This window comes from Monodelphis domestica, chromosome 2 (assembly GCF_027887165.1).
Source record: "Monodelphis domestica isolate mMonDom1 chromosome 2, mMonDom1.pri, whole genome shotgun sequence".
Lineage (NCBI taxonomy): Eukaryota > Metazoa > Chordata > Mammalia > Didelphimorphia > Didelphidae > Monodelphis > Monodelphis domestica.
Window position 1 is genome coordinate 395,621,725 of NC_077228.1, and position 27,662 is coordinate 395,649,386.

At 34.0% G+C, this 27,662-nt stretch overlaps 1 protein-coding gene across 1 annotated transcript in view; it reads left to right on the top strand.

The window, feature by feature from the left end:
* The window catches only part of NKAIN2 (sodium/potassium transporting ATPase interacting 2), a 1,364,766-nt gene that overhangs the window by 1,080,119 nt on the left and 256,985 nt on the right, over window positions 1-27,662 (top strand). The window contains exon 5 of the mRNA XM_007484504.3: window positions 26,572-26,772. Within this exon, the coding sequence (XP_007484566.1) occupies window positions 26,572-26,772 (201 nt within the window). The remainder of the gene's footprint in view (window positions 1-26,571; window positions 26,773-27,662) is intronic.

Consider the following 27,662-nt stretch of genomic DNA (forward strand, 5'->3'; position numbering starts at 1 on the left):
TTTACAAATGTTGATCTTGACAACAACCCTGTAAAGCTCTCATTATGCTCATTTTACAATTGAGGAAACTGAGACAAGTAGAATTCAAGTGACTTTTCTCAGGGTTACACAGCTAATAAAACATTTAAGCCTTGATTTGAATTCATGTCCTTTTTCTTGACCACTGGCCTAGTGTTCTAACCACTGTGAAACCTAGGGAGAAAAATAAAACATCTCACTTTCTTATTTAGTTTTATCTCTGAGAAATACTTTCTATAAAGTACCTTATTTGATCATCATAAGGATAATGTTAGGAAATACAAATATTATTTTAAAATTTTAGATTAAGAAATCAAAATTCAAAAAGATTAACTTACTTGCTCATAGTTATAAAAGTAATGAGGCATATGGAACCATGACTCAAGCCCATGAGGCATCTAGGTATTGCAATAGAGAAAACACCAAGTCTAGAGTCAGGAAGGTGTGAGTGTAAGTTTTATGTCAGGCACTATGTGTGACCCAGATCAAATTAGTTGACTTCTGCCTTAGTTTCCTCAATTGTAAAATGAGAATAATAGTACCTATAAATAAAATTATATATTTGCATATATAAATAGTACATGTCTCCCAGCATTATTGTGAGGATTAAATAAATTAATAATTATAAAGTGATTAGCTCAGTGCCCAGCATATAGTAAGCATTATATAAATATTATTGTTTTCATCATCAAAAGTCAGAGTTTATTACAGACATATTATGCTGCATCTCACTCATTAATGTAGCCTTGTTTCCCTAAAAAGTCTATGAAATAAGGAAGAAATATGGCTAGAAGAATGTCTAAAATGAGAAAAGGGAAATATTAGACCTTACTCTGCTGACAATAGTAGCTCTTCCTCTGGAAGAAAACATCTTCCTTCTCAGTCTCTTGTCTGTTCTAAAGGTCATGCTATTTCTTTGCTTGTAAGCAGTATTTGTTTGATTCTTTTGTATCTCTATCCCTAGTTCTTTGCCTGCTGCTTCATATAGAATAGGAGCTCAATATTTATGGATCGATTTCTCTGAAGGGAAATGTAAAATTAATTGAACATAAAGTCAGAGCATCTGAGTTCTTGGTACCATTAACTATATCATCTTGGGCAAATAATTTAACTTAGATAGATCTTGGCTTCCCCATCTACACTATGGGTTTTAGGTGATAACCTCTAACTTTCTTTTTATCTATCCATCTTCTGATAGTGAGAGTTGTCCTTCCTCTTTGTTCTCTTGGGTTGAATCTCGTATGTAAGTTCCTTCTTCCCATTTCTACTCTCCTACTCTACCATGAGCCCATGCTTCTTCCCTGTGTCTAAACAGAGCCTAAGAAGATAAGTGCTCTATAAATATAAAAATGATGATGGATGTTGTTTCTCTGCCTTCTTAATGTTTTCTTCTAGACACTGACCTTTCCACTAGTAGCCTTCCAGCATTATATGTTATAAGAGGTGTACACAGCACTTTGGAAACAGTCCAAATGAAATAGGTCCATCTTCTTAACACTGCTTTTTTTACACTTGAGGGTCTATTTATATTTGTCTCCATAAATTCAAAAAAGTATTGATCTACACATTTGCCACAATAAACCAAGACAACAGACAAATGTTACCACTTAAAAAAGAATAAGAAGCCTATCATAAGAATGAAACACAAACAAAACATTAAAAGCCACTTTACATACATTTCATACCAAGCATTATTGCGTTATAAACTAGTGGTCTCAGGCATTTTAATAATAATAATGATCATTATTATTATCACTATCATCATGAATAATTATTTTCATATACATCTTTTTTCTATGGCATCTCATTTAATCCTTAACACAATCCTGTAAGGTAAGTGCCATTTTATGGATGAGAAAACTGAGATCCAGATAGATTCAATGATGGGTCACTGGATCACACAGCTAATATCTGTGGTAGGATTTGAACTTGAGACTTCCTGATTCTAAATTCACCGTTCTATTCACTATAATACTTAACTTCCTTGGATAAAAGTTATAGCAGAAAATTCACAAAATATTTAATCCTTTTGTGAATGTGTGTGTGCATGTATGTATGTATGCATGGTGCTTAGCACAATCACTCCAGTGCTTCACACAGTTCTTGGCATATAATATATATATATATATATATATATATATATTTATATATATATATTTATATTTATTTATATATTTATATATTTATATGTTTATTTATATGTATAAATAAATATAAACTTAATATATACTTAAGTTGATAGATTGACATGTGAGAAGTATTTAGAAAGGCTTATATAAATTTCCTGGACTTCTTCATCTCATTCCATTGTGTTTCTCTCCTGCACTACTTAAATTCAAACTCTTCAGAACCTAAGAACGAGAGATGTGAGAAGAACGTTCAAGAGTTTCCTTATGTCTGTTGTAACTGAATGATTCCTACTTCTTTCTTTTTCTCCTTTCCTTCTTGAGAATATGAGGCACTGAATCCAAAAATGATTATTCATTCACCAGTCATCTCTTTCTTCATTATTCTCACTTGACTTACTTTGGAGCTACATCAACATTTCTTTGAGGATAAGGAGCCAATTGTTACTTATACAGTCTAACCATTTCCTCTTTGGGAGCATGAATTCTATTTGGGTCTCAGAAGATAGAAGTGAAGGTAGTTACTTGATGGTATAGAGAGGCAGAATGGGCTAATGTAAGTAGAAGTTTTGTGACTGGACTGAGCTGCTGGTTTTGTTGTTGCTGGTTTCATTCTTATTAGATGTCTTGAACAGTCATTCAGTGACCACTCATTGGATATTCTCTGGAAGGAATTATTTTCAGTTTTGTACTTTACATCCACTGAGGCACTTCCTAACTCTGAGATTCTATCATAAAGGAAAGAAATTCATTTATAATTTCATTAATGTTTGGAACAAATTGAGATAGAAACTATTTCAGGTTGGTGGGGAAAGACGTATTCTCTAGGAATATTGACTGTGATTTCTTCTGTGACTTTAACATTCATTTGTTGTAAAGATATCTCAATGCCATTGGGAGTTTTGCTTTGCCAGCACTGGAAATGAATTAGCTAAAAAAGTTTTCCCAGACCTTTTAAAGGTGATTGGAAAGAAAATGAGCCAAAGACAGTATTAATTTTTGAAAAGCCCCATTATAGGAAGGAGGTCTAGTCATCCATCAGGTTCAGGGGCAAAATGTTCATGTTTCATTTGTTACCTTTTAGGTTAGCCTTATCCTTAACAATAGCAACCATAGTTAAAGTTAGAAATAACAGCATACAGTATTGGTTGAATAACTGTAAAAAAATATTGTAATGTCTGAATTTACATTAAATTAATTTATTTGAATATCATCTTATTTTAGTCAACATAATTAATTCTCTGTTTCTGGTGAATAATAATAATTATTGTAATTATTATAGATTTCATTTTCAGAGTATTCTCCATTGCTAAGGTCTTTGTGTAATGTATAATACTCAAATTCATATGGCATTTCTAGTTTTACAATGTTGCAATTTAATCATAATAACCCTATTAGTTACATAATGCAATTATTTTCATATGAAATATACAGAATAAATTTTTAAAAAGCAAAATCTAGAGAGTTTAAGTGGGCCAAGATAATACAGCTGGGCAACAATAGAATAGGGAATTTGTCCAACTCCTGATATGAACTAAGAGAATTTGAAGACAAGTTCTTAAATATTTAAGCACTCTGTGTCTCAAATCCTTCATCTGGAAAATAAGAGACACTTTCCACTTAGATGATCTCTAATGTCCACCTCAACTCTAAAATTCTATGATCTTGTGATATCAGATAGTGTTCTTTTTAATGTCAAGTTGACAATTAATAGTTGATCTGTGAACATTACTATTGCTTAAATTAAATTAAATAAATATAAGGTCTTCATTATATGTAGAGCTAACAGTTTGGTGGTGTGAAGATCAATAAAAATAGCTATAAGCCATTATTATATAAGGACATTAAAAAGGTGAAAAATTACTCTGTGGGGTCTAAATATAGAAAGTCATTCATCCATGTTGGAAGTTACTGAAGGTTTTACACAGAAAATACCATTTAAAAGTAGAGAAGGGGCAGCTGGGTAGCTCAGTGGCTTGAGAGCCAGGCCTAGAGATGGGAGGTCCTAGGTTCAAATCTAGCCTCAGACACTTCCCAGCTGTGTGACCCTGGGCAAGTCACTTGACCCCCATTGCCTAGCCCTTACCACTCTTCTGCCTTAGAGCCAATACACAGTATTGACTCCAAGATGGAAGGTAAGGGTTTAAAAAAGTAATAATAAAATAAAATAAAATAAAAGTAGAGAAGGAGATCATGGTAAAGGCATACCACAAGAGAAGGCAAAAGGTAGGAAAGCACAAGTTTGGAGAGTTATATAATAGTACATTTGGCTGAAGTATAAATAGTATAAAAGGGAGTAATATGCAAAAAAAAAAACTTAAAAATGGGGCAGATAGGTAGCTCAGTGGATTAAGAGCCAGGCCTAGAGATGAGAGAACCTGGCTTTAATTCTGGACTCACACACTTTTTAGCTATGTGACCCTAGACAAGTAACTTAACCCTAATTGCCTAGCCTTTACCAGTTTTCTCCCTTGAATCCAATAATTAGTATTGATTCCAAGATGGAAAATGAGAATTTTTTTAAAGGCTTGGAAATCATTTTGATATGAGTGTTTAAAGGCCCCTGATGGCCCTTCCTGTGAGCTTATACTTTATTGACAAGGTAATAGAGAACAACTAAAAAAATTTAACAAAATAGTAACATTACTAGATTGGTGACTAAATATTATTATTCTAGGATGTCAAAGTATCTGTGACAGGGCAGAATGCACATGGGAATATCCATTAGATGTCCATCTACTTCAAAACTTTACTTGAGTAATAATAAGAATCTGAACTAAGTCAGTAGCTGTAGAAAGAAAGTAAAGGATGGGTGTCATTCAACCAAGATACATTTATCAAATGCCTACTTTGTACCAGGAATAGTGCTAATGATTAGAGATACCAAGAAAGGCAAAATACCATCTCTGCCCTCGATATGCTTAAAATCTCTGTTATGAAGGCACTCACACATGTGAAAACAAAATAAATAAAACTTGATGAGTGCTTGAATATGAGAAGTGAAGGAGAATAAAGGAGAATGAAAAGTGAAAGATAACCACAAGGCTACTGACATGGAAGAATGGGTTACTGGAACTGCCATATGAAAAGCCAAGAGAGAAACCAGGTTTAAACTAAGCAGGAAGAATAAATTTAATGTTGAATTATGGGCTCTGAGGTAACAGAAGAAAATCCAAAAGGAATGGCTTGTAAGCAGTTGGAGATGAACTCAAAATAGAAAGTAAGACTAGAGATATGAGTAGGTGATTGGATGGAAATATGTAATGTGAATTTTAGATTTACTCCACCCTGCTTAGTCTAACAAAACAGGAATGCCTACACTCCTGTTTAAGGATTAAGTGTTGAGAAGGATGGCCTAGGACAGACATTTGCTAGCAAATGACAAATCAGAAACAACTGACAGACTCCTGGGCTGTCCTAAATCAAGCTTAAGCTACATGTGAGACACAAGAAGTGATGTAAAAATAGTCTATATATTTCACATCACTTCCTCTCTTGGGCTTTCTTCCTGGAGAGGTTTCTCTGGCTCTTATGGCGGAGAGGTGGCTGGTGGCAGTGTGCTGGGCATCTTGGCATCTTGGCATGGCTGCAGCTATTGTCTGGGTTTGGCAGTGAGCATCCTTGATACAGTAACTGGGAGAAGCTTATTATCATAGGTCAGGTGAGGCGTCTTCTCTGAGCTCTCTTGGAGTTTAGACTGATTCCTTTTTCCTTTACCTTCCAAAACACTATCCTCTTAGGAAGCCCCTAATCTTCTGAGGAGACCTTGTAGCAGAGGTCTTTGAACTCCCTCTGGCACAGGCTAGGCTGGAGAAATCCTATACCCTTTTTCCTCTTTCTTCTTCTTAATTCCTTCCCTTTATATTAATTAAACCACCATAAAATTTCCAAACTGACTTGAGTATTTTATTTGGGATTTGAATTAATCCCTGGCAACCAATTAAATTTATATTCAGTCTCAACCCTAAAATTTACCCTTACAGTAATAACAAATCATCATCCATTTGTTATTCTCTATCAGGAAATAACTATGAGATATACAATGTGGTAAAACCATTAGAGCTCTATTGGAAAGATGAATAGAAAGCAGTTTAAAGCTATAGGTTAAAATGAGATTCTGGGATTTTTTTAGGCCTTCCAATTCCATTCTTTTTAACACTTATTAAATCCACCAGGAACCAATGACCTTTTTTGCATGTTGTCCATTTATGCATCCATAACATGGATAATTGGAGGTTAGTGCTATAGATACCCTAAGCTCTTTGTATATTTAACTTGGGTAATGGCTAGTGGTAATGAAAGGGAAAAATTGATGAAGATAATGATTTTCATTCAGTGTTATATTCATTGGTTCCTCAACTGCATGGAGTAGAAGCCATGCAGAAAGTCCAATTGTTCTTTGCCAAGATTCCTGTATTTTGGTACCAATTAAAATCCAGAGGATGAAGGCAGGGAAGAAAAATGAAATAGTTGATTTCTTGCCTGTGACATATATATGGTATTTTTATATTTGGGACTGATATTGGGAAAGGTGGGCTCTTGACCTAATTCAGTCCTGTGAATGAATGCAGAACTGTTTTCAATGGCCTAGAACAGGAAAAGGAATGCTTACAAGATGGAAAATGATAACCTGCAGGGAGAGAACAAATGGAAAAGTGAGAAAGCAGCAGGGAAAGCTGCCTGAAGAAGGTTCAGCACATTGAAAACTATAAAGTGAGTGAGAAGTTGATCTTTTATTATTGTGACCAACTGAGAAAATTCAGCCTCTGGCATATGCTGGTAAGGGTATGAAATGGAGAAGAGAGAAGGCATTTTGCCCATTTGAAAGCCCACTCAAAACTGATGAGTCCTAACTTTAGAACTACAATTAAGATTTTCTTGAATTTTAAGTTTCATTTAAGTATTAACAAATATGAGTACTAAACTAACCATGGCATTTCTTTGTTCCTCTTTCAGCCTCTACTAAAATACTCAGAATTACTTTATACCAAGAATCATTATATATGTGAGGCATGAGATTCCTTTGTGGACAATTAATAAGCACGTACAGAATATCTATATTTTGAGTAGTAGAATACTGAACTATAGGATAAAAATTAGGCAAGCTACTTTGCCTTCAACATGTCAAGATAGGAAAACAAATTTCTCCAAACAGGGGACTCTAAGCTCCATTTGAGCAGGTAATATTTATCACTTTCTTTTTATACCTAGAAAGAAATGCTTTCTACATAATTAGCTCTCTAATAAATATTGAAGTAAATTTTCATAAGAATCAACAGAAATGAAATTTTATAAACATTAATGTTTTATTTAGATGGATAAATATGGATATAGATATAGAATATATTTAGCTATCTACTTCTGATACACTTGTATATATCTATGTGTATGCATATGAATAAGGTAAAAAATGAAAGCTTCCTAGAAACGGTGACAAATAGAACATTATTTGAAATGTTGAAGTGGATGTGGTATGTTGGTAGAAATTTTGAATTATACTATTAACATGGGCTTTTGGGTTAGTGAGTCCTGAATGCAGGACTCAATGGAATGAAGATTCAAGATTAGTTAGAAAAATGCATGTTTGTTCAAAAGACAATGAAAATGAATGCCTTCAATTAAAATTACATTTTAAAATTGAAGGTAGTAAATTCTTCTATTGGGTGCCAGAAAAATACATTTTAAAAAGATTGAGATTCTGAAATTCCAAAAGGCCACTGCTGGTTCTCATTTCTTATTGAGGACAATGGCTTTAGTATTTCCCAAGCTCACAGAAATCTGTTTCTAAGGATGAATTGCATGAATTTGAATAATTAATGGTTGGTGCAATGAAAAAGAGTTCTTGCTCCCCTACAATGTCATCTTGAAATATGAGCCATAATCAGCCAATTCCCAAAGTTCCCCATAACTATGGATTTTAGAAGAGATGAGGGAATCAAGAAACACAGACTGGTTGTCTCTTCAGCTAGTCTTTGAAAGTGAGGTTCCTCCGGACATTACTGGAGTATCTTTGAGATCCCCAGATCAATTAGCCAGAAAACATTGCAAACTATTAAATGGGTTGTTTCTGTAAACATTCCTGGCTTCACAAAATACTTTATTCCAGCTTCTTCTTTCAGTCACACTGAATAATATTGGTTTATTTTCTTTTTTTCAAACATCACAAGGGCAAAATTAGCAGCACAATTTTGATAAGTAAAAACAGATTTTTCCAAGAATTATATATTTCTTTGAAGGAGAAAACAGCTCAAGTTAAAAATAGAGTAATAAATTCAACAGCAGGATACAGGTAATGAATAGTAACATAATGATCTGCCCAATAGGCCTTAAAGATTGTAGCCAGTATTCTTCAGGACCTTCTTATACCAAAATACAAATATTTGGCAGAAGGATTGATTATAATTGTCAATGTAATCTAAAGATACTCTATAAAAACTATCCTGTCTAAGTCTCCTTGGCACCCACTGCTTCCTAATATCCCCCATCTCTGACTAGAGATAGAGGAGAGTGGACATTGGAAAACTTCTTCCAGAGTTTCTATTTAAGGAGAGGGGCCCAGGGATTACACCACATAATTTACCAGGGGAGCAGGATTTCCTTATTTCCTGTCCTAGAAATTCTCCAATATCTCGCATCCCTCCCTCCCCTCCTTCCCACCCCTTTTTCATATTCTTTTGATGTATTGTCTTCCTTCATTATTACATTGTAAGCTCTTCATTTTTTACCTATTGTTTTATCTCCAGTAATTAGCTGGATCATAGTAGGTACTTAATAAATGTTTTTTTTAATTCTAATATATCAACTTATTTAATATACTCAAAGTTGATGCAAATAATTTACACAATATTTAAAAAGTACTTTGTCCTCAGTCAACCAAAATAACAATAACACTCACCTATGGATTTAGAGGGGGAAATAAAACAATAGTTCCCTGGCTAAAAATTAAATTAAATTTTAGTTTCTCCAAGGCCACATATCATGAACTATATTTAAATCTACTATAATTTATTGACAATATTTATTTAATTATGGAAGTTCCTTGAGTCCAATATTGATATCCTAATAATGCAGGAAGTTTGATTTAGGTACTCTTAGTTTAACTTTATCAGATCCTATTGCTTCATAAACAAAGTTGCTTTTCAGTGAGGCTAGAAGAAGAAAAACACTCACTGGAAGTGATAAACAGTAATGGAGGCATCAATAAGTTGGTTAGAAAAGTATGGAAACCCCAGCAATCGCTATATTGTCTGGTCGTTGGGGTTTGTTTTTTTTCTTTCTCTCATTAGATAGGCTCATGCTATCTGAGTCTCGTCTTTATTTTATTTTGCTCCTCTTCCAAGTTGTCAAGCCAAACACATTAATTCCATCTGATTCCCTATAATAAGTGTTTATTGACTGACTAGTGGTATAAATGATTAACCTCTATACCATACAAAAATATCTAATGAGAATGCAAAACACTTAGCATGTAGTAGGTATTGGGAAATGTTTGTTAAATTAATGACTTCAAGGTGTAAAATCACTGAAATCAGTTTCAAACATTATACATATTTATTCATTGTAATATGCTAATTATGTGTTATTTTGTACTATATGGCCATTATCTGGGCCATCATTTGTCTCTATATTATAGCACTCTACGAGACTGATAGTGACTTGAAGGCAAGCCTGATGTCTTATTTAAAGACTGTAGCTTTCCCATTACTTAGTAAAGTATTGCACGCTGTAGATATTTAATGAATTTTCATTTATTTCATTCATTCTTTCATCTAACATTCATTGAGTAACTAATGTCCTCAATTTGTTCAGCTAGATAGATATCTATAAAAATAGATAAAAAACACTTCCTCAGTTGTTAGTGAAAGGAAAATATTTGATTAGAATATACTGTATATTAAGGATTAGGGACACAAATATAAAAATGATGCAAACCTTGGCCTCAAGTAGCTTATATTTTAATAGAGGGAAGAAAATAATAGAATAGGATGGTGGCCAAAGAGAAGCATTTTGATTTGAAAAGTTAGGGATTATGTGTCATGTATAGCTGCCATGGAAATATTGATTTGATTCTTATTCCATATAAAAGGAGCTGGGGGAGAAGGTGGGCAGGCAAGAAAATACCTGAGATTGGGGAAATGAACATGGGATAAGGTTGAAAACAGCTGGATGTGGTAGACCATGTGATAGACTCATGTTCCCAACTGCACAGACCCCACACAGATGCCAATGGACAAAGTAGAAAGCAAAGAGATATTTCCTTCTCCCTTTCTCTTACCACTAAAATTCCATCTGGACTCTATACAGCCCCATAGAGCAAGTGCTTATGTCTGCTTTTCTTTTCTAAACTTCATGTCAATGTCTCCTTCTTTTCTCTTCCTGACTGCCCACCAATACCCTCACCCTCTTTCCTGTAGGGGGAAATCTGTATTCCTTTCCCCACTTGTCCCTATAGTCCCATTTCTCATTTCCCAGTGGTGGTGGGCACAACTCCATCATGTTCCCTGTGATGCAGAGCACAGCAAACATAGATACAAATACTGCCTGAATGAGCAGAGAATAATAAACTTCAATTCCAGTAAAGGACCATGGACTTTACCAATGGCCCTAGGTATTTCCTGAGCTACTCTGGGTGTTGCTATTTTTCTTTCTGCTTCACCCTTAAAACCCTTGGGCATTGACAGATGATATAGTGGTTCATCCTAAAATCTCTCCTGGGTCTTAGCAATCCAATATGTGTCATTGTGCCCTTGGGATTTCTGGTCTTTCCTCTCTCTCTCTCTCTCTCACTCTCTCTCCCTCTCTGTCTGTCTTAATATATGTGTGTGTGTGTGTGTGTGTGTGTATTATATATATATATAATATACTTGTACATAGAGAAATGGAGAAATAGACATACAAGTATAGATGTACTACCTCCCCCAAATACAATGTCAGCTTTTTTGAAGGCAGGAATTGTTTCAACTTTCTATTTGTATTCTAACACTTAGGACAGTACCTGAAACACAGTAAATATTAAATTAATAATATTTTCATTCACTCATTCATCCACTCATTAATTAACACAATTTAGGGTCCCAGAAATACACAAGTTAGTTTGGTATAAATAATCAAATATTCAAGACAACGGTCATTTGTAAATGAAAAATTTGCCAATATCACTTTCCAATTACTAAAGCAACCTTCCTAAAACTTAGAGGTTATATGATTCAACTTAAATGCAACAAGCAGGTATTAAGTTCTATGTAAGATGCTAAAAACTGTTCTACATTCTGACAAAACACTAATATTTAATATACCTTCTACTTGAAGATTTTACAAGCTACTGGATAAGAAATAACACAAAAATAAGTCTGGTACAAGGGAGAAGGTAATAAATGGAAAAAAAATTCAGGTCCAGGCATAATACTGTCAGAAATTTGAGGAAGAGAAGACACTTCTTAACTTGGGTATGGGATTATTAGTGAGGAGTTAGGAAGTCAACAAAACCACATAAAGTTGTATCAAAATTGAGTTTGAAGTATGGGAGGCACTTTAAGAGACATAAATGGGGGCAGGGGCTTAATTTCAAAAATAGGAGAGTATATACAAAAAAATGAGAAACAGATAACCCAGTATTTTTAAAATTTGGAAATATTAAAGAGAAGTATGAATCAATGAATGAATAAACAATTTACAATTTGCAGAACACTGTACTATACATAGAGGAATGCAAATGGAAAAACAAAGAAAGATAGTACTAACATTCAAAGAGCTTATATTCTAATGGAGAAGACAAAGTATCAGGAAAGTGTCAATTGTGAGTCAGATGGAAAATCCCATGGTCCTTAGAGCATAGCAAATGGTAATGCCTTTTTTTAATGTCATTTACACTGATTAAATTATATCAGTTTCCAATATTGAACCATTTGACAGTTCCAAGGACTTTAGTGGCAAGGACTTTCTTTCCTGGGTTCTCAGTAGCTATGATTATAGCCCATTCAGAAGCAGTTGCCAGGCTACATCTTTACAGGGGCTGCTTCCCAGGATTATGGCTGGAGCCACTGGGCTGGAAGCTTTTCCATTCCCAAGGCTCTTGGGATCAGGAATCTTGAGTTATCTCCATCGAGAAGATGATGATCAAGGAAGTGGTGATTTGACTTGCTTGTCACATGCCTCCTGTGTATCTCCCTAAAGGTGCTTTATTGCTTCAGCTAAGTTGGTTTACCTGCCTTGTACATGGTAGTTGTTGTCAGTCCCTCCCGACAGGAACTGCTTTGCTAAATGATGGCTGTGAGGCTAGAATTAGATTTCTACCACTAATAGAATGTCTCTGCCCTTCTTCCTATTGGTGGCATTTGGTCAGCAGTTGTTACTACTGGTGATGAAGAATGTGGGTTCCTTCTGCACAATGAAATCTTCTTTCAAGTAAAGTGAGATAAGGTGGTAAATTTAAATTGAAGATTGATTGTAGAGATCCTTAAATATCAAAATAAGACATTTATATTTTATTTAGTAGGCACCTAGATATTCAAGGTTTGTGAAGAGAGAAATGTCATAAAAAAGAACAGTGGAGGAAGAAGATTATGACCATAAACAGCATGATGAATAAATTAGAAAAGGGCCTGGAAGTAGAAGAACCAATTAAATAGTGATTTCAGTAATGTATGGAAGAAAAGAATTATCTCAAGTAGGGCAACTGCATGAGGAAAAGGAAGATCTGCAAAATACTTTGGAGTTAGAAACAATAGCTCATGGTAAGGGTAAGCGTGGTGAAGCAAGAGTGAAAAAAAAAGCCAATGGTTACAAAAGTTCTGAGTCTGGGGAATTATAAGAATAATCATCAGTAGAAATAGAGAAGATAGGATTGGAGGCAAAAAAGAGTTATGGGGGTAGTATAGAGAAAAGATGAATCCAATTTGGATATATTGAGATATAAGAAATATAGTGTGGTATATGTCTATAGAATGCCAATAATTCAAATATTTTAATCTAAAACATGTTTCAATACCCATAAGCATTACAAATATTTTTGAAGACAAGAGAATGCCTGTTTATGGCTTGTTTTTTGTTTTTTTTATGATTAGATCCATCCTTAATTTGCTATGCCTGGCTCCATGCTCTGAGAAAACTGTGGAGTCAGGAAAGTAAGCCAAAATATTGTAAAATTTAAAATTAAATCTCAAATAATAAAAATTTATATTTTAGGAGGTTTATTAAATGGTCACTAAAAATCAAGGAATAAAGAGGATACAAAATTAAAAAAAAAAAAAACACGTGCCCATGGCTGGTTAACCATTTTCAAAAACCCCACCTTACCACCATCAACCCATCAACCCTGATTGCTGCATCATGCCAAAGAGGAGGAGCAGGACTGTCCCTTGGATATTTATTTCCTGTCTAGAGGAAATACATAATTCCAGGAAGTCAGTGGGCTCTCAGGAAATGTAGTTCCCCTTTAGGGTAAAAGATTTTCAATGATAGATTCCCTGCTGAGAGCCAAGGAAGACCTGTCTCTCTGATGGGTCTTGGTACCAACTTTGAAATTACAAAAATTTGAGGATAAAAGGAAAAGAGAAAAAAAATCAATGATTGCTATGCGCATTGACAAAAAGCCAGTTGGGGGTACTCCCCTTCAGCATAAGAATGTGCATACAAAACAAATGCATTCAACCCCACACAGTTCAAATCACTACATCCCAAAGTTCACTCTGAATCTTCTGGTGTACCATGTGGTCTGTGAAGGCATCTTTATGGTGATTTCTCCAAACAGTTCATTTTCTGGATTTGGAGAGGTAGCATGTTTCTTAACCTACAATTACTCTCAAAAAGAATTTAAACTTTGCAACTTAAAATGATAATAAGTATACAATATCAAGGCTAAGTAATTGAAATTTAAAGGTATTTCATTACTGTCTTAATTTTAGATATCATCCTATTTCCATTTGTTTCACCACCTCCTATCTCCTAGCTTTCTATTTTATTATTCCCATATTTACCCATCTCCAAACTGCCATTTTCACTCAAAATTTATAAAGTATTTAATAAGCGCTTGCTATATTTGATGCAATGTACAAGGTATTAGGGATAAAAAGAAAAAAGGAAACAATCCCTGTTCTCAAAGAGCTTATATTCTATTGGAGGAAAAAGACATATATGTAGAAATGCAAATACAAAGTCTATACAAGATAAATATAAATAATTTCTAGGGAAAAGGGAACTAGTTATTGAAGACATCCTTATATAGGAGCAGGGAACTTGAGCTAGGAATTCTATAAGATTGAAGTCAGAAGGAAATGTATACCAAGCATGAAGGACATAACTACTGCCTTCAGCTCAACGACACTGTCTTCCCTTTTTATTCTAATAGTTTCTAATACAAATTCCATGCCTAATAAATGATTGCTAATGTTGATACTGACAGTCATAAATTCCCTTTATAAAGAACTTCCTAGTGGTGCCAAATACAACTATCAATATGGTAAAATATTGGAAAAATAAATAACAAGAACAAAAGCCTAAATAAGAAGGGAGGAAATAGACACATTGCTTTGTTTCTCTCAGTATGATGGTAACCATGAATGGTGCTTCATTGTATGCTAGAAAAATATAGTCTGAAAGCTGGGGGCATCTTGACAATAATTAATTCATCAGCTCCTTTTGTTTTCTCCATTTCTAAAAGATTTTTTCACTTTTATATAGATGTCATATTTTCTTTAAATGGAATTCTTTAAATGGAAAACAATTACTAAGTATCTAATAATGAAAATAAAAATTATCTATACCCAATATTCAAATTATTACATCTAATATTCAAAATTGTCTAATTGCTCAGAAAGCTTAATAAATGGAATGTTCAATCTTCATTGTACTAAAAGGGAATCTTGGTATTTGTATTTGAGAACTTCTAGGATAACTCTCAGCTCCTGATTCAAGAATCCAAACTCCATGATCTGCTCTACATATGATTCTCCTTGGTATACTTTGTTTTATCAGTGATGCACATTTACTTTCTTCCCCAGTTAGCACAAGCTTTACAGTAAAATCTAGTTATATCTTAAAATAGTAGATGTTTGCTAATATCACTTTACCATTTACTTGCCATTGATTTTTCATCATAGAAGCACCTCTTATTTTTTGAGCCATTCATTAAGTTCATTGTTTTGGTCTCTATGCATTCATCCCCTGCCTGAGGCAGTGTTTTAGGGCTAATAACAGCTTTTATATAAAATATCAAAACCATCCATTTTGAAAAATGACATAGCCAGTAATGAGGGACTTGACTATAAACTTTTGGAAAGCGTGCAGAACTAGAAGAATGGTTAGAATGTGAGATGTTTATCCACATGTCACCATGCAATTTGAATGTATAATTATAATCAGATTTAAGTCTTCCTATGGAGCTTTAAGTTTTAAATGTTTCTCAGACATGGGTTTCAATTATTTGCTTTTCAAGAAATTCCTATTATTGAGATTTAATATTGCTCTTAGTTGGATGCTTTTTAAACTTCTTAATAATTAACACCTCCATGCTTAATATAGGGATGGAAAGACCAAGTTTAGACAGAAACCAAACTGTGCCAAGGATTTACAAAACTAAAGATTCAGCTATTGAAAGAAAGAAGTCAAAAACATGGGTCTATTTATTGATAGTTTTGCTAACTTGAATAAGAGATTTCTTTGGACAAAGTGTGAACAGAAGCACTTTCTTGACAACAGTTTTATTAAAAACTTAATATCTAGCTCAACAAAAGATGTCCAGTTCCTCCTCTCCAAATAGAAAGATTGAAGTGGAAAGAGGAGGCAATAATCATTGCACTAAATACCAGGTACTGTGTAAAGTACATTTTACAAATATTATCTCAATTGATCATTACAACCACCATGTGAGTTGTCATTATTGTACCCTTTTTACAGATGAAGACACTGAAGCAAACAGAGATGACACTCACCCAGCATCACACAGCTAATAAATGTCCGAAGCCTTATTTGAACTCATATTTTTCTGATTCAAGGACCAGTACTCTTTCCAAAGTACCACCTAGATGAAAGTTAATATTCTACCCAAAACTGCTTGACAGACAAGACTTCCAGTTCTGAATGAGTGTGTGTATCAGTTCTTTGTCCGTCTGTCTATGAATTAGGATCATTATAAAACAAAGATTTGACAACTCTCTCATGAAAATACAGTTTGCCTTCTCAGCTAATCTCTTTGAGGATATCATGATTAATTAATGACTCCAGTTTGCTGCCCCCCTCAAAATTTACTCTCAGTAGAGATAGATTCAGAATCCACTCCACAATTCAAGAGATTTTTTAAATGCTCTTCTTTTTCTACTTACATATTGTATTGTATATATTTGTCTTGAAAAATAGTTCTGGTGTCACAGAATTTTAGAGGCAAAAGGCCACCTGGTTTTAATATAGTCTAGAAGCTATTTTTCTGATTATCAGAGTCTACTATGTTTTTTGCACCTTACACTCTGCAATTAATCACTTAACAAGCATTTATTAAGTTCCTTCCTACTATGTGTAAACCAGTATAATTTCCTGAAGTATGATGTTTAGGTTTTTATTTTAGTCATGATTTCAGGTAGCCTGATGATTCTTAAATTCACTCTTCTGAATCTATTCTCCATTCATTTGTTTTCTCAAAGAGTTGTCTCACATCATCTTAAATGTTTTTTTTTTATTCTTTTGATATTCTTTTATTGTGTCCTGGTGTCTTGTAAGGTCATTAGTTTCTAATTGCCTAAGTAGGGGTGTGACAAAGCACTGGTAAGTTTGGTGAGTTTGAACAGAGAGAAAAAGAATAAAGTAGGATTTAAAGGGGATAATATGATGGAGGGCAATACACAGTTAGTAATCATAACACTAAATGTCAATGGGATGAACTCACCCATTAAACATAGTGGATAGCAAAGGGGATTAAAAACCAGAATCCTACTATATGTTGTTTACAAGAAACATATTTGAGGCAGGGTGATACACAGATTCAAGATAAAAGGCTGGAGAAGAATTTATTAAGCACCATCTAAAGTAAAAAAAAAATAGGAGTAGCAATCATACCAGACAAAGCTAAAGTAGAAATTGTATTGATTAAAAGAGATAAAGAAGGAAATAGCATTCTGTTAAAGGGTACTATAAACAATGAAGTAATATTATAACTAAACATTTATGAACCAAATTGCATATCATCTAGATTTCTAAAGGAAAAATTCAAGGAGATCAAGAAGGAAATAGTAAGACCATATTAGTGGGGGATCGCAAACTTCCCCTTTAAGAACTAGATAAATAAGACCAAAAAAGTAAGGGAAATAGATGAAATGCTAGAAATATCTGGAGAAAACTGAATATGAATAAAAGGAAATAAAAGGAAAAAAAGGGAATATACCTTCTTCTCAGCAGTATGTGGTGTGTAAATAAAGATCAACTATGTACTAGGGCATAGAAATATTGCAAACAAATTGAGAAAAGCAGAAATAATAAATGCAACTTTTTATATCATAATGAGATAAAAATTATAAATAACAAAGGTCCATGAAAAGGTAAATTTAAAATCAGTTGGAGGAGGCAGAGTCAAGATGGTGGCTTAGAGGCAGCCAAAGTTCAGACTTCCAAAAACCCTTCCTCAACAATCAAAAACACAATGCTCCAAGTTAACTGAAAACCAAATGTAACAATAGAATAGAAGAGAACAGAACAGAACAGAATACAATAGAATAGGGAACTCTTCGGCTGGACTCAACTTAAAAGTTACACCCCAGCCAAAAAAGCCTGAATTCTAGAACATGTGGGTTTAAGGGGAAGGAAGAAGGAAGATCCCAGGACCCCTTTCCTACCTACAATGCTGAGCCTCAAGCAGTGGCTGGAATCTCTGGGCAGGTAAGGGCTCTAGTTTTAGAGGGAGTACCTTGCTGGCACATCTGTACTAGGTCCAAGGTGTTGAACACAGGTGGTAGGCACCTGGAGAAGAAGCACAGGACAGGCAGCCTAGTCTCAGCCGAGAAAATCCATCTTGCTCCTGCCCCCCATTTTGTGAGGTTTTGGGCTCAGGGCACATCCAGCTCTGCAGATGAACTCCACCCTGGCTCAATCTCATCAATAGGGAAGACAAGACACCTTCAGAGGCCAGTGAAGCTCAAGCTTCAACACCCCTCCCCCAGATTACTCTGAGAGCCTTTCTGTCTAATCTCCAAGTGAAAAGGCTGCCACCACTACTAGCTACAACCTTGATAGCAGGGTGGGAAGTCCAACTCCTTTTCAGCTGCTTCTGCCAGCTGGGGAATATCTGACCTCAGGCCTCATTAATACCATCAGCCTAACCTGATCAATCAGCACTTCAGTACAAAACAGTACAAACCCATAGATCCAGCACATAATGAGAGAAGCAAGACTACAGGCAATTATAGGAGAGGGAAAGAATGGGGAAAAATATGAGAAAACAACAACAAAAAAAAAGAAATTATAATCAAACAGTTTCTATCTAGGCAACACCTTCTTTTTAGCAGCACATGGTACATTCACAAAGATTAGCCATGTACTAGGGCATAAAAACAATGAAAATAAATGCAAAAGGGTAGAAATAATAAATGCAACTTTTTCAGATCATAATGCAATAAAATAATAATTAGTAAGGGTACATGGAAGGCAAATCAAAAATTAATCAGAAATTAAATAATATGATTCTCCAAAATTGGTTAAGGAACAAATCATAGTAACAATAACTTCATAGAATAAAATGACAACAATGAGACATCCTTTCAAAATCAATGGGATGAAGCCAAAGCAGTACAAAGGGGAAAATTTGTATCCTTGAATTCATATATTAACAAATTAGAGAGGGCAGAGGTCAATGAATTGGGCATGCTAATTAAAAAACTAGAAAGTGAACAAATGAAAAATCCTCAGAGGAAAACTAAATTAGAGATCCTAAAAATTAAAGGAGAAATTAATAAAATAGAAAGTCAAAGAAGTATTGATTTAATAAATAAGACTAGAAGCTAATACTTTGGAAAAAAAAACAAATACAATAGATAAAGTACTGGTCAATCTAATTTAAAAAAGGAAAGAAGAAGACCAAATTAAAATAATCCAAGAGGAAAAGGGATACCTCACCTCTAATGAAGAGGAAATTAAGGCAATCATTAAAAAATATTATGCCCAATTATATGGCAATAAATATGGCAATCTATGTGACATGGATGGATATTTACAAAAAATATAAATTGCCTAGATTAACAGAAGAAGAAATAGAATACCTATATAACCCCATATCAGAAAAAAGACATGGAACAAATCATCAAGGAACACCCTAAGAAAATATCCCTAGGACCAGATGGATCCACAAATGAATTTTATCAAATATTAAAAGAGCAACAAATCCCAATATTATACAAACTATTTGACAGAATAAGCAAGGAAGAAGTTCTGCCAAATTCTTTTTATAACATAAATATGGTACTGACTCCAAAGGCAGGAAGGTCAAAAACAGAGAAAGAAAACTACAGGCCAATCTCCTTAATGGACATAGATGCAAACATTTTAAATAGGATACTAGCAAAAAGACTCCAGCAAATGATCACGACAGCTGGTCATTATGATCAGGTGAGTTTTATACCAGGAATGCAAGGATGGTTCAATATTAGGGAAAGCATCCACATAATTGACCAAATCAACAAGCAAACCAATGAAAATCAAACAATTATCTCAATAGATGCAGAAAAAGCCTTTGACAAAATACAACTCTCATTCCTATTGAAAACACTAGAAAGTATAGGAATAGAAGGGTCTTTACTAAAAATAATAAACAGTATATATCTAAAACCATCAGTGAACATCATCTGCAATGGGGATAAACTAGAAGCCTTCCCAATAAGATCAGGAGTGAAACAAGGATGCCCATTATCACCTCTATTATTCATATGGTACTATAAACACTAGTAATAGCAATTAGAGAAGAAAAAGAAATTGAAGGTATTAAAATAGGCAATGAAGAGACTAAGCTATCACTCTTTGCAGATGATATGATGGTCTACTTAAAGAATGCTAAAGAATCAACTAAAAAGCTAGTAGAAATAATTAACAACTTTACAAAGTTGCAGAATACAAAATAAAGCCACATAAGTCATCAGCATTTCTATATATTTCCAACACATCTCAGCTGAAAGAACTAGAAAGAGAAATCCAATTTAAAATCACTCTAGACAATATAAAATACTTAGGAATCTATCTGCCAAAACAAACACAGGTACTATATGAACACAAAGACAAAACACTTTCAACACAATTAAAACTAGATCTAAATAATTGGGAAAACATTAATTCCTCATGCATGTGATGAGCTAACATAATAAAAATGACTATCTTACCAAAATTAAGTTACTTATTCAGTGCCATACATATCAAACTACCAAGAAACATTTTTACTGGATTAGAAAAAACCATAACAAAGTTCATTTGGAAGGACAAAAGATCAAGGATATCAAGGGAAATAATGAAAAAAAATGCAAAATAAGGTGGCCTAGCAGTACCAGATCTCAAAATATACTATAAAGCGGTGGTCATCAAAACAATATGGTACTGACTAAGAGACAGAAAGGAGGATCAGTGGAATAGACTGGGGTAAGTGACCTCAGCAAGACAGTCTTTGATAAGCCCAAAGATCCCAGCTTTGGGGGTCAAAATCCACTATTTGACAAAATTGGCTGTGAAAATTGGAAGACAGTATGGGAGATATTAGGTTTGGATCATCATCTCACACCCTTTACCAAGATAAACTCAGAATAAATGAATGACTTTAATATAAAGAAGGAAAGTATGTAAATTAGGTGAACACAGAATAGTATACTTGTCAGATCTTTGGGAAATAAAAGATTTAAGACCAAGCCAGAGTTAGAAAAAAGCACAAAATGTAAAATAAATAATTTTGATTACATTAAATTAAGAAGCTTTTTGATTAGGGGGCAGCTAGGTAGATCAGTGGATTGAGAGCCAGGCCTAGAGATGGGATGTCCTAGGCTTGAATCTGGCCTCAGACACTTCCCAGCTGTGTGACCCTGGGCAAGTCACCTAACCCCCATTTCCTAGCCCTTCCTTACCCCTCTTCTTCCTTGGAATCAATACACAATATTTATTCCATGACAGAAGGTAAGAACTTAAAAAAAAAGAATTTTGTACAAACAAAACCAAAGCAACAAAAATTATCAGGGAAGAAATAAATTGGGAAATAATCTTCCTAACAAAAACCTCTGAGAAAGGTCTAATTACTCAAATTTATAAAGAACTAAATCAATTGTACAAAAACTGAAGTTACTCTGCAATTGATAAATGGGCAAAGGACATGAATAGGCAATTTTCAGATAAAGAAATCAAAACTATTAATAAGCACATGAAAAAGTGTTCTAAATCTCTAATAATCAGAGAAATGCAAATCAAAAAACTCTGAGGTACCACCTCACACCTAGTAGATTGGCTAACATGATAGCAAAGGAAAGCAATGAATGTTGGAGGGAATATGACAATATTGGGACATTAATGAATTGCTGGTGGATTTGTGAACTGATCCAACCATTCTGGAGGGCAACTTGGAAATATGCCCAAAGGGTGCTAAAAGACTGCCTCCCCTTTGATCCAGCCATAGCACTACTGGGTTTGTACCCCAAAGAGATAATAAGGGAAAAGACCTGTACAAGAATATTCATAGCTGCACTCTTTGTGTTGGCAATAAAAAAAATTGTAAAATATGGGGATGCCCTCCAATTGAAGAATGGCTGAATAAATTGTGATATCTATTGGTGATTAAATACTATTGTGCCCAAAGGAATAATGAACTGGAGTAATTCCAGATGAACTGGAATGACCTCCAAGAATTGGTGCAGAATGAAAGGAGCAGAACCAGAAGAACATTATATACAGAGACTAATAACTTCTCTATTAGTAGCAATGCAGTAATCCAGAACAATTTAGAGGGATGTATGAAAAAAATGTCCACATTCAGAGGAAAAACTGTAGGAGTAGAAACATAAGAAAAGCAACTGCTTGGTCAAATGGGCCAATGGGGATATGATTGGAGATGTAGACTCTAAATGATCACCCTAGTGCAAACATCAACAATGTGGAAATAGGTTTTGATCAAGGAGACATGTAAAACCCAGTGGAATTGTGCATTGTCTATGAGAAGGGGGAGGTGGGGAGGGAAGGGAAAGAACCTCTTTTTGTAACCAAGGAAAATATGCTAAATTGACTAATTAAATTAAATTTTCAAAAAAAATAAAAATAAAGATCAGGAAAAATGATATTAATTGGAAACTAAATAATCTATTAATTCAAAATTTGTGAGTCACAAAAGAAATTATAGAAACAATGACAGACTTTATTAAAGAGAATGAAAATGAGGAGACATCATATCAAAACCTATGGGATATAGCCACGGCAGTACTCAAGGGTAAAATGTATATCTCTGGGTGCCCATAGCAACAAAATTGAGAGGGAGAACATCAGTCAATTGGGTTTGTAACTTTAAAAATTATAAAAAGAATAAATTAAAAATTCCCAGATAAAAGCTAAATTGGAAATCCTAAAAATTAAAGGAGAAATTAGTCAAACTGAAATTGAAAGAACTATTAAACTAATAAATAACACTAGGAGCTGATACTTTGAATAAAAAATAAAATAAATAGATTATTGGTTAATATAATAAAAAAGAAATAAGAGAATCAAATTAACAGTATCAAGGATGAAAAGGGTGATCTTACCTACCTCTAATGAAGAGGAAATTAAGGTTATTATTAAGAACCATTTTACCCAATTATATGGCAATAAATATGAAATCTAGGTGAAATGGGCAAATATTTACAAATATATATATATATATATATATATATATATATATATATATAGCCTAGATTAACAAAAGGGGAAATAGAATACTTAAATAATCTCATCTCAGAAAAAGAAATTAAACTAGCCATATATTAACTTCTTAAGAAAAAATCCCCACAGCCAGATGGATTCAGAAGTGAATATAGCAAACATTTAAAGAACAACTAATCCCAACACTATGCAAATTATTTGACATGATAAACAAAAAAGGTCTCTTATAACATTCTTGTTATGGCAAAAATATGTTGTTAATACCAAAGCCAGGCAGACCAAAAACAGAGAAAGAAAACTACAAACCAATCTCCTTAATGAACATAGATGCAAAAATAAAATAAAATACTAGCAAAAAGACTATATCACATTATCACAAGGATTTTTCATTATGTCCAGGTGGCATTTATATTAGGAATGCAAGGATGATTTAATATTAATATTAAGAAAGCCATCCAAATAATTAAGCATATCATAATTATCAAACCAACAGAAATCACATGATTATCTCAATAGATGCAGAAAAAGCCTTTGATAAAATACAACACCCATTCCTATTGAAAAGACTAGAAAGTATTGGAATAGAAGGTCCATTCCTCAAAATATTAAACAGCATAAATTTTAAAACATTAGCAAGTATTATATATAATGGAGACAAGTTAGAAGCCTTTCCAATAATATCAGAAGTGAAGCAAGGATGCCCATTATCACCTCTATTATTTAATGTTATGCTAGAAATGCTAGCAGGAGCAGTTAGAGAAGAAAAAAGAAATTTATGGGATTAAAGTAGGCAATGTGGAAACTAAAGGATTACTCTTTGCAGATGAGATGATGGTAGACTTAAAGAATCCTAGAAAATCAACCAAAAGGCTAGTGAAAATAATTAACAACTTTAGCAAAGTTGCAGGGTACAAGATAAACACATATAAATCATCAGCATTTTTATATATTTTCAACAAAATTCAGCAACCAAAGTTAGAAATAAAAACTCAATTTAAAATCACTCTAGACAATATAAAATATTTAGGAATTTATCTACCAAGACTAACACAGGAATTATATGAAAAAACTACAAAACACTTTTCACACAATTAAAACTAGAACTAAATAACCAAAAAACATTAATTGCTCATGGTTAGGATGAGCTAACAATAAAAATTACAATCCGACCCAAATTATTCTACTTATTCAGTGCCATACCTATCAAACTACTCAAAAACTTTTTATAGAATTAGAAAAAATATATAATAAACTTCATCTGGAAAAACAAGAGATCAAGAATATCAAGGGAAATAATGAAAAAAATTATGAAGGATGGTAGTACCAGATTTTAAATTGTATTATAAAGCACTATTCTTCAAAGCAATATGGCACTAGCTAAGACACAGAAGGGTGGATCAATGGAATAGATTAGAGATAAATGACCTCAGCAAGGTAGTGTTCCATGAACCCCAAAACCCAGCTATTGGGAAAAGAATTCACTATTTGACAAAAAACTACTGGAAAAACTGGGAAACAATATGGGAAAAATTAGCTTTAGATCTACCCTTTACAACCTATACCAAGATAAATTCAAAATGAGTAAATGGCTTTAATATAAAGAGGGAAGTTATAAGTAAATTAGGTGAATATAGAATAGTATACCTAACAGATCTGTGAGAAAGGAAGGAATTTAAGATCAAGTAAGAGATAGAGAACATTGCAAAATGAAAAATGAATGACTGATTATATCAGATTTATAAGTTTTTGTACAAACAAAACCAATGCAACCAAAAGTAGAAGGAAAGCAACAAACTTGGAGAACATTTTTATAACACAACTCCCTGACAAAGGTTTAATTTCCCAAATATTTAAGGAACTAATTCAAATTTACAAAAAAAAAAAACTCAAGCAAAATTGCAATCTTGAATCTATCTCATGTGCATTCAGAGTTAATAGAGACTTTGGAAGCCAACTAAACCAACTTCTTCTTTTGACAGATGAGGAAACTTAGGCACAGAGAGATGAAGTAATTTGTAACACATACAGTTCATCAGCGGCCAAGTCAGAGTTAGAACCCAAGTCCCTTCATTCTTTCTGGTCATTCAGCAAAGATGAAATTACAATGTTCATATTTTTCTCCAAAGATAGCAACCATATTACTTTAGGATAACTCTACTTTACATCTAGATTTATTATCCTAAAAAGTTGTCATTTATACTCATGAATTCACATTTCTGTGAATTCATGAGGAGCAATATGTGTATAGCAAATGGGTGCTAGCTGCCCTAATTACATAAACGCTCCCTCTGTATTAGTGCCCTTCCAAGTCCTCATCTCAATCCTGACATTCAATTCCTTCTATATAATCTAGTGAAAAGGAGCAGAGATGGTAGTCAGATCCGATTTTGTATACAGCATCTGTCTCTTATTGTAGGCAAATTTAGTTAAAGGTTTAACCACCTCTATAGTTTCCTTAAAACAAAGCTCTACCCTATCTACTTTGCTTTCCAAAAACCTCTTTTGTCAAAATAATTGTGAAAACTTGTTGAAAAAAATGGAGGTTGCCATATAATTATAGTTCCTTGTAATAGCAATAATGATAATAAACCTGCATTCTTACTCTTTCTCAAAATAGGAAGTATCCATAGATATTTCTAAAAAAGAGATTCTAATTCCCCACATCTAGCTAGCTAACTCTATGTGTGCTTGTGTGATTAGTTCTTTTCTCTTTTCCTCTTGTATTTTTGAAGTTTACATATTTACAAGAGTATCTATAGTTCCTGTAAAGTAAAGATCATTCCTTTCATTCCTTTTCTACTTCTTCACAATATCCAGTTCATTACCCTTCATTCATGAATAAATGCTCTCTACTGAACAGGATGAAGCTTCCATCCTGAGGAAGATAGATGAATGTTCCTAGTTTGGGTTTTTTCCTTGAAAAGACAGTTATAGCAACTCCTATGTTGGGAAGCAAGTAGACATCCTATAGTCAATAATTGTATGAGATACTAAAGAGTTTTCAAGGGCAAGTCTGAGTCATATTATTTGTGAATTCATTTGGGAAAGCTATTATCAGTTGTACCATTAGTCATGATCAAGTACAAAATGATCCTGAATTTCCAAGAGGAATTAATTCCAAATCAGTATTTTTTCCTACTTTTTTCCCAAAGTGAGCACTTTTTGAGAGGGAGGAGATATAGAGCAGCTCCATAAAGAAAAGCAGAATTATACTAGATCCAGTTGTAACATTGGTTCAATGGTCACACTTTGAAATCTTTAGGAGTCCCTAAGTACTAATGCTCTCCACTGCTGAAAGCAATGTAAGCTATGGGGAATTTTTTTCCTGCTGAGCCACTTCTAATAAGATATTTTTCATTGCACTATGTCTGTCAGACAAATCTTCAGAAGTGGAGCCAATAGACACATAATCTTTAAGTGGAACTGATCGCCTTTTACTTTTGATGCTTCTCTCTTCAGTATGATGACTGAGATCACCTCTCACAGTGGACTGGAAACACTAAACAGTTATTAGCCCAAAGTATGCAGACTAATACTCAAGAAGTAATTCTCTCCCCTGTAAATTGTCTTCTTACAGGAAACAGATCTGATTCTGACTTTTAATATCTCAATGCACCGTTCTTGGTGGATGGAGAATGGCCCAGGATGTACGGTGACATCGGTGACACCAGCCCCCGACTGGGCCCCAGAGGACCATCGCTATATCACCGTCTCAGGGTGTTTGCTCGAGTACCAGTACATAGAAGTGGCACACAGTTCTCTCCAGATCATCCTTGCAGTAAGTGCTAAACAAGAGTGCTGAGGGAATTTTCTTCTAATCACACTTATTCATTGTATGAAATGGATGCTCTGTATGCTTTGGAACATTTCTCTTTCTGATGCAGTCATCAGCTACCCTTTCAGGTGTGACTCTAGTTAATATAAAGTAGAAGAAAAAGTTATTTTGCATATGGACCTGTGGCAAGGTAGGCAAATAGGTGGTACAGTGGATAGAGTGCTGAGACTGGAATCAGGAAGACTCATCTCCCTGAGTTCAAATTTGAGCCTGCTCTTACTAGCTATGTGACCCTGACCAAGTCACTTGGCCCCGTTTTCCTTGGTTCCTCATTTGAAAAATGAGCTGAGAAAGAACTAGCAAGCCACTTCAGTATCTTCCCCAAGAAAACTCTATTTGGGGTGACCGAGAGTTGAACAATATGGAAAATGACTTAATGACAAGCAACCTGTGGCATAAAAGGATATAGGTCACATCACTCAAAAAGGAAAGATACCTTAGAAATTGTGAAAACAGATTGCCACTCTAAGAAATAAAACCAGTTTTCTACCAACTTCTCTAGTCATGAGATGGAATAATTAATATTGATAAAACATTCTAAGGTTGCAAAGCACTTTATCTACATATAGTTTCATTTGGTCTTCAAAAAATAATCTGAAGTAGATACTATTAAACCCTGTTTTATATTGAAGGAATCTGAAACTCAGAAAAATTGAATAAATATCTTGAGTCACACAACTATTGAGAGTTCAAGGGGATATTGAACCCAGGTTGTCCTGACTCCAAGTTATTCAGTCTTTCCATCTACTTACTGCCTTCCTAAGACACTTGTTTAAATAACTTTACCCCTTTTGTCTTACTTATGATAACTCTAGAGAAGCATTTTAGGACCT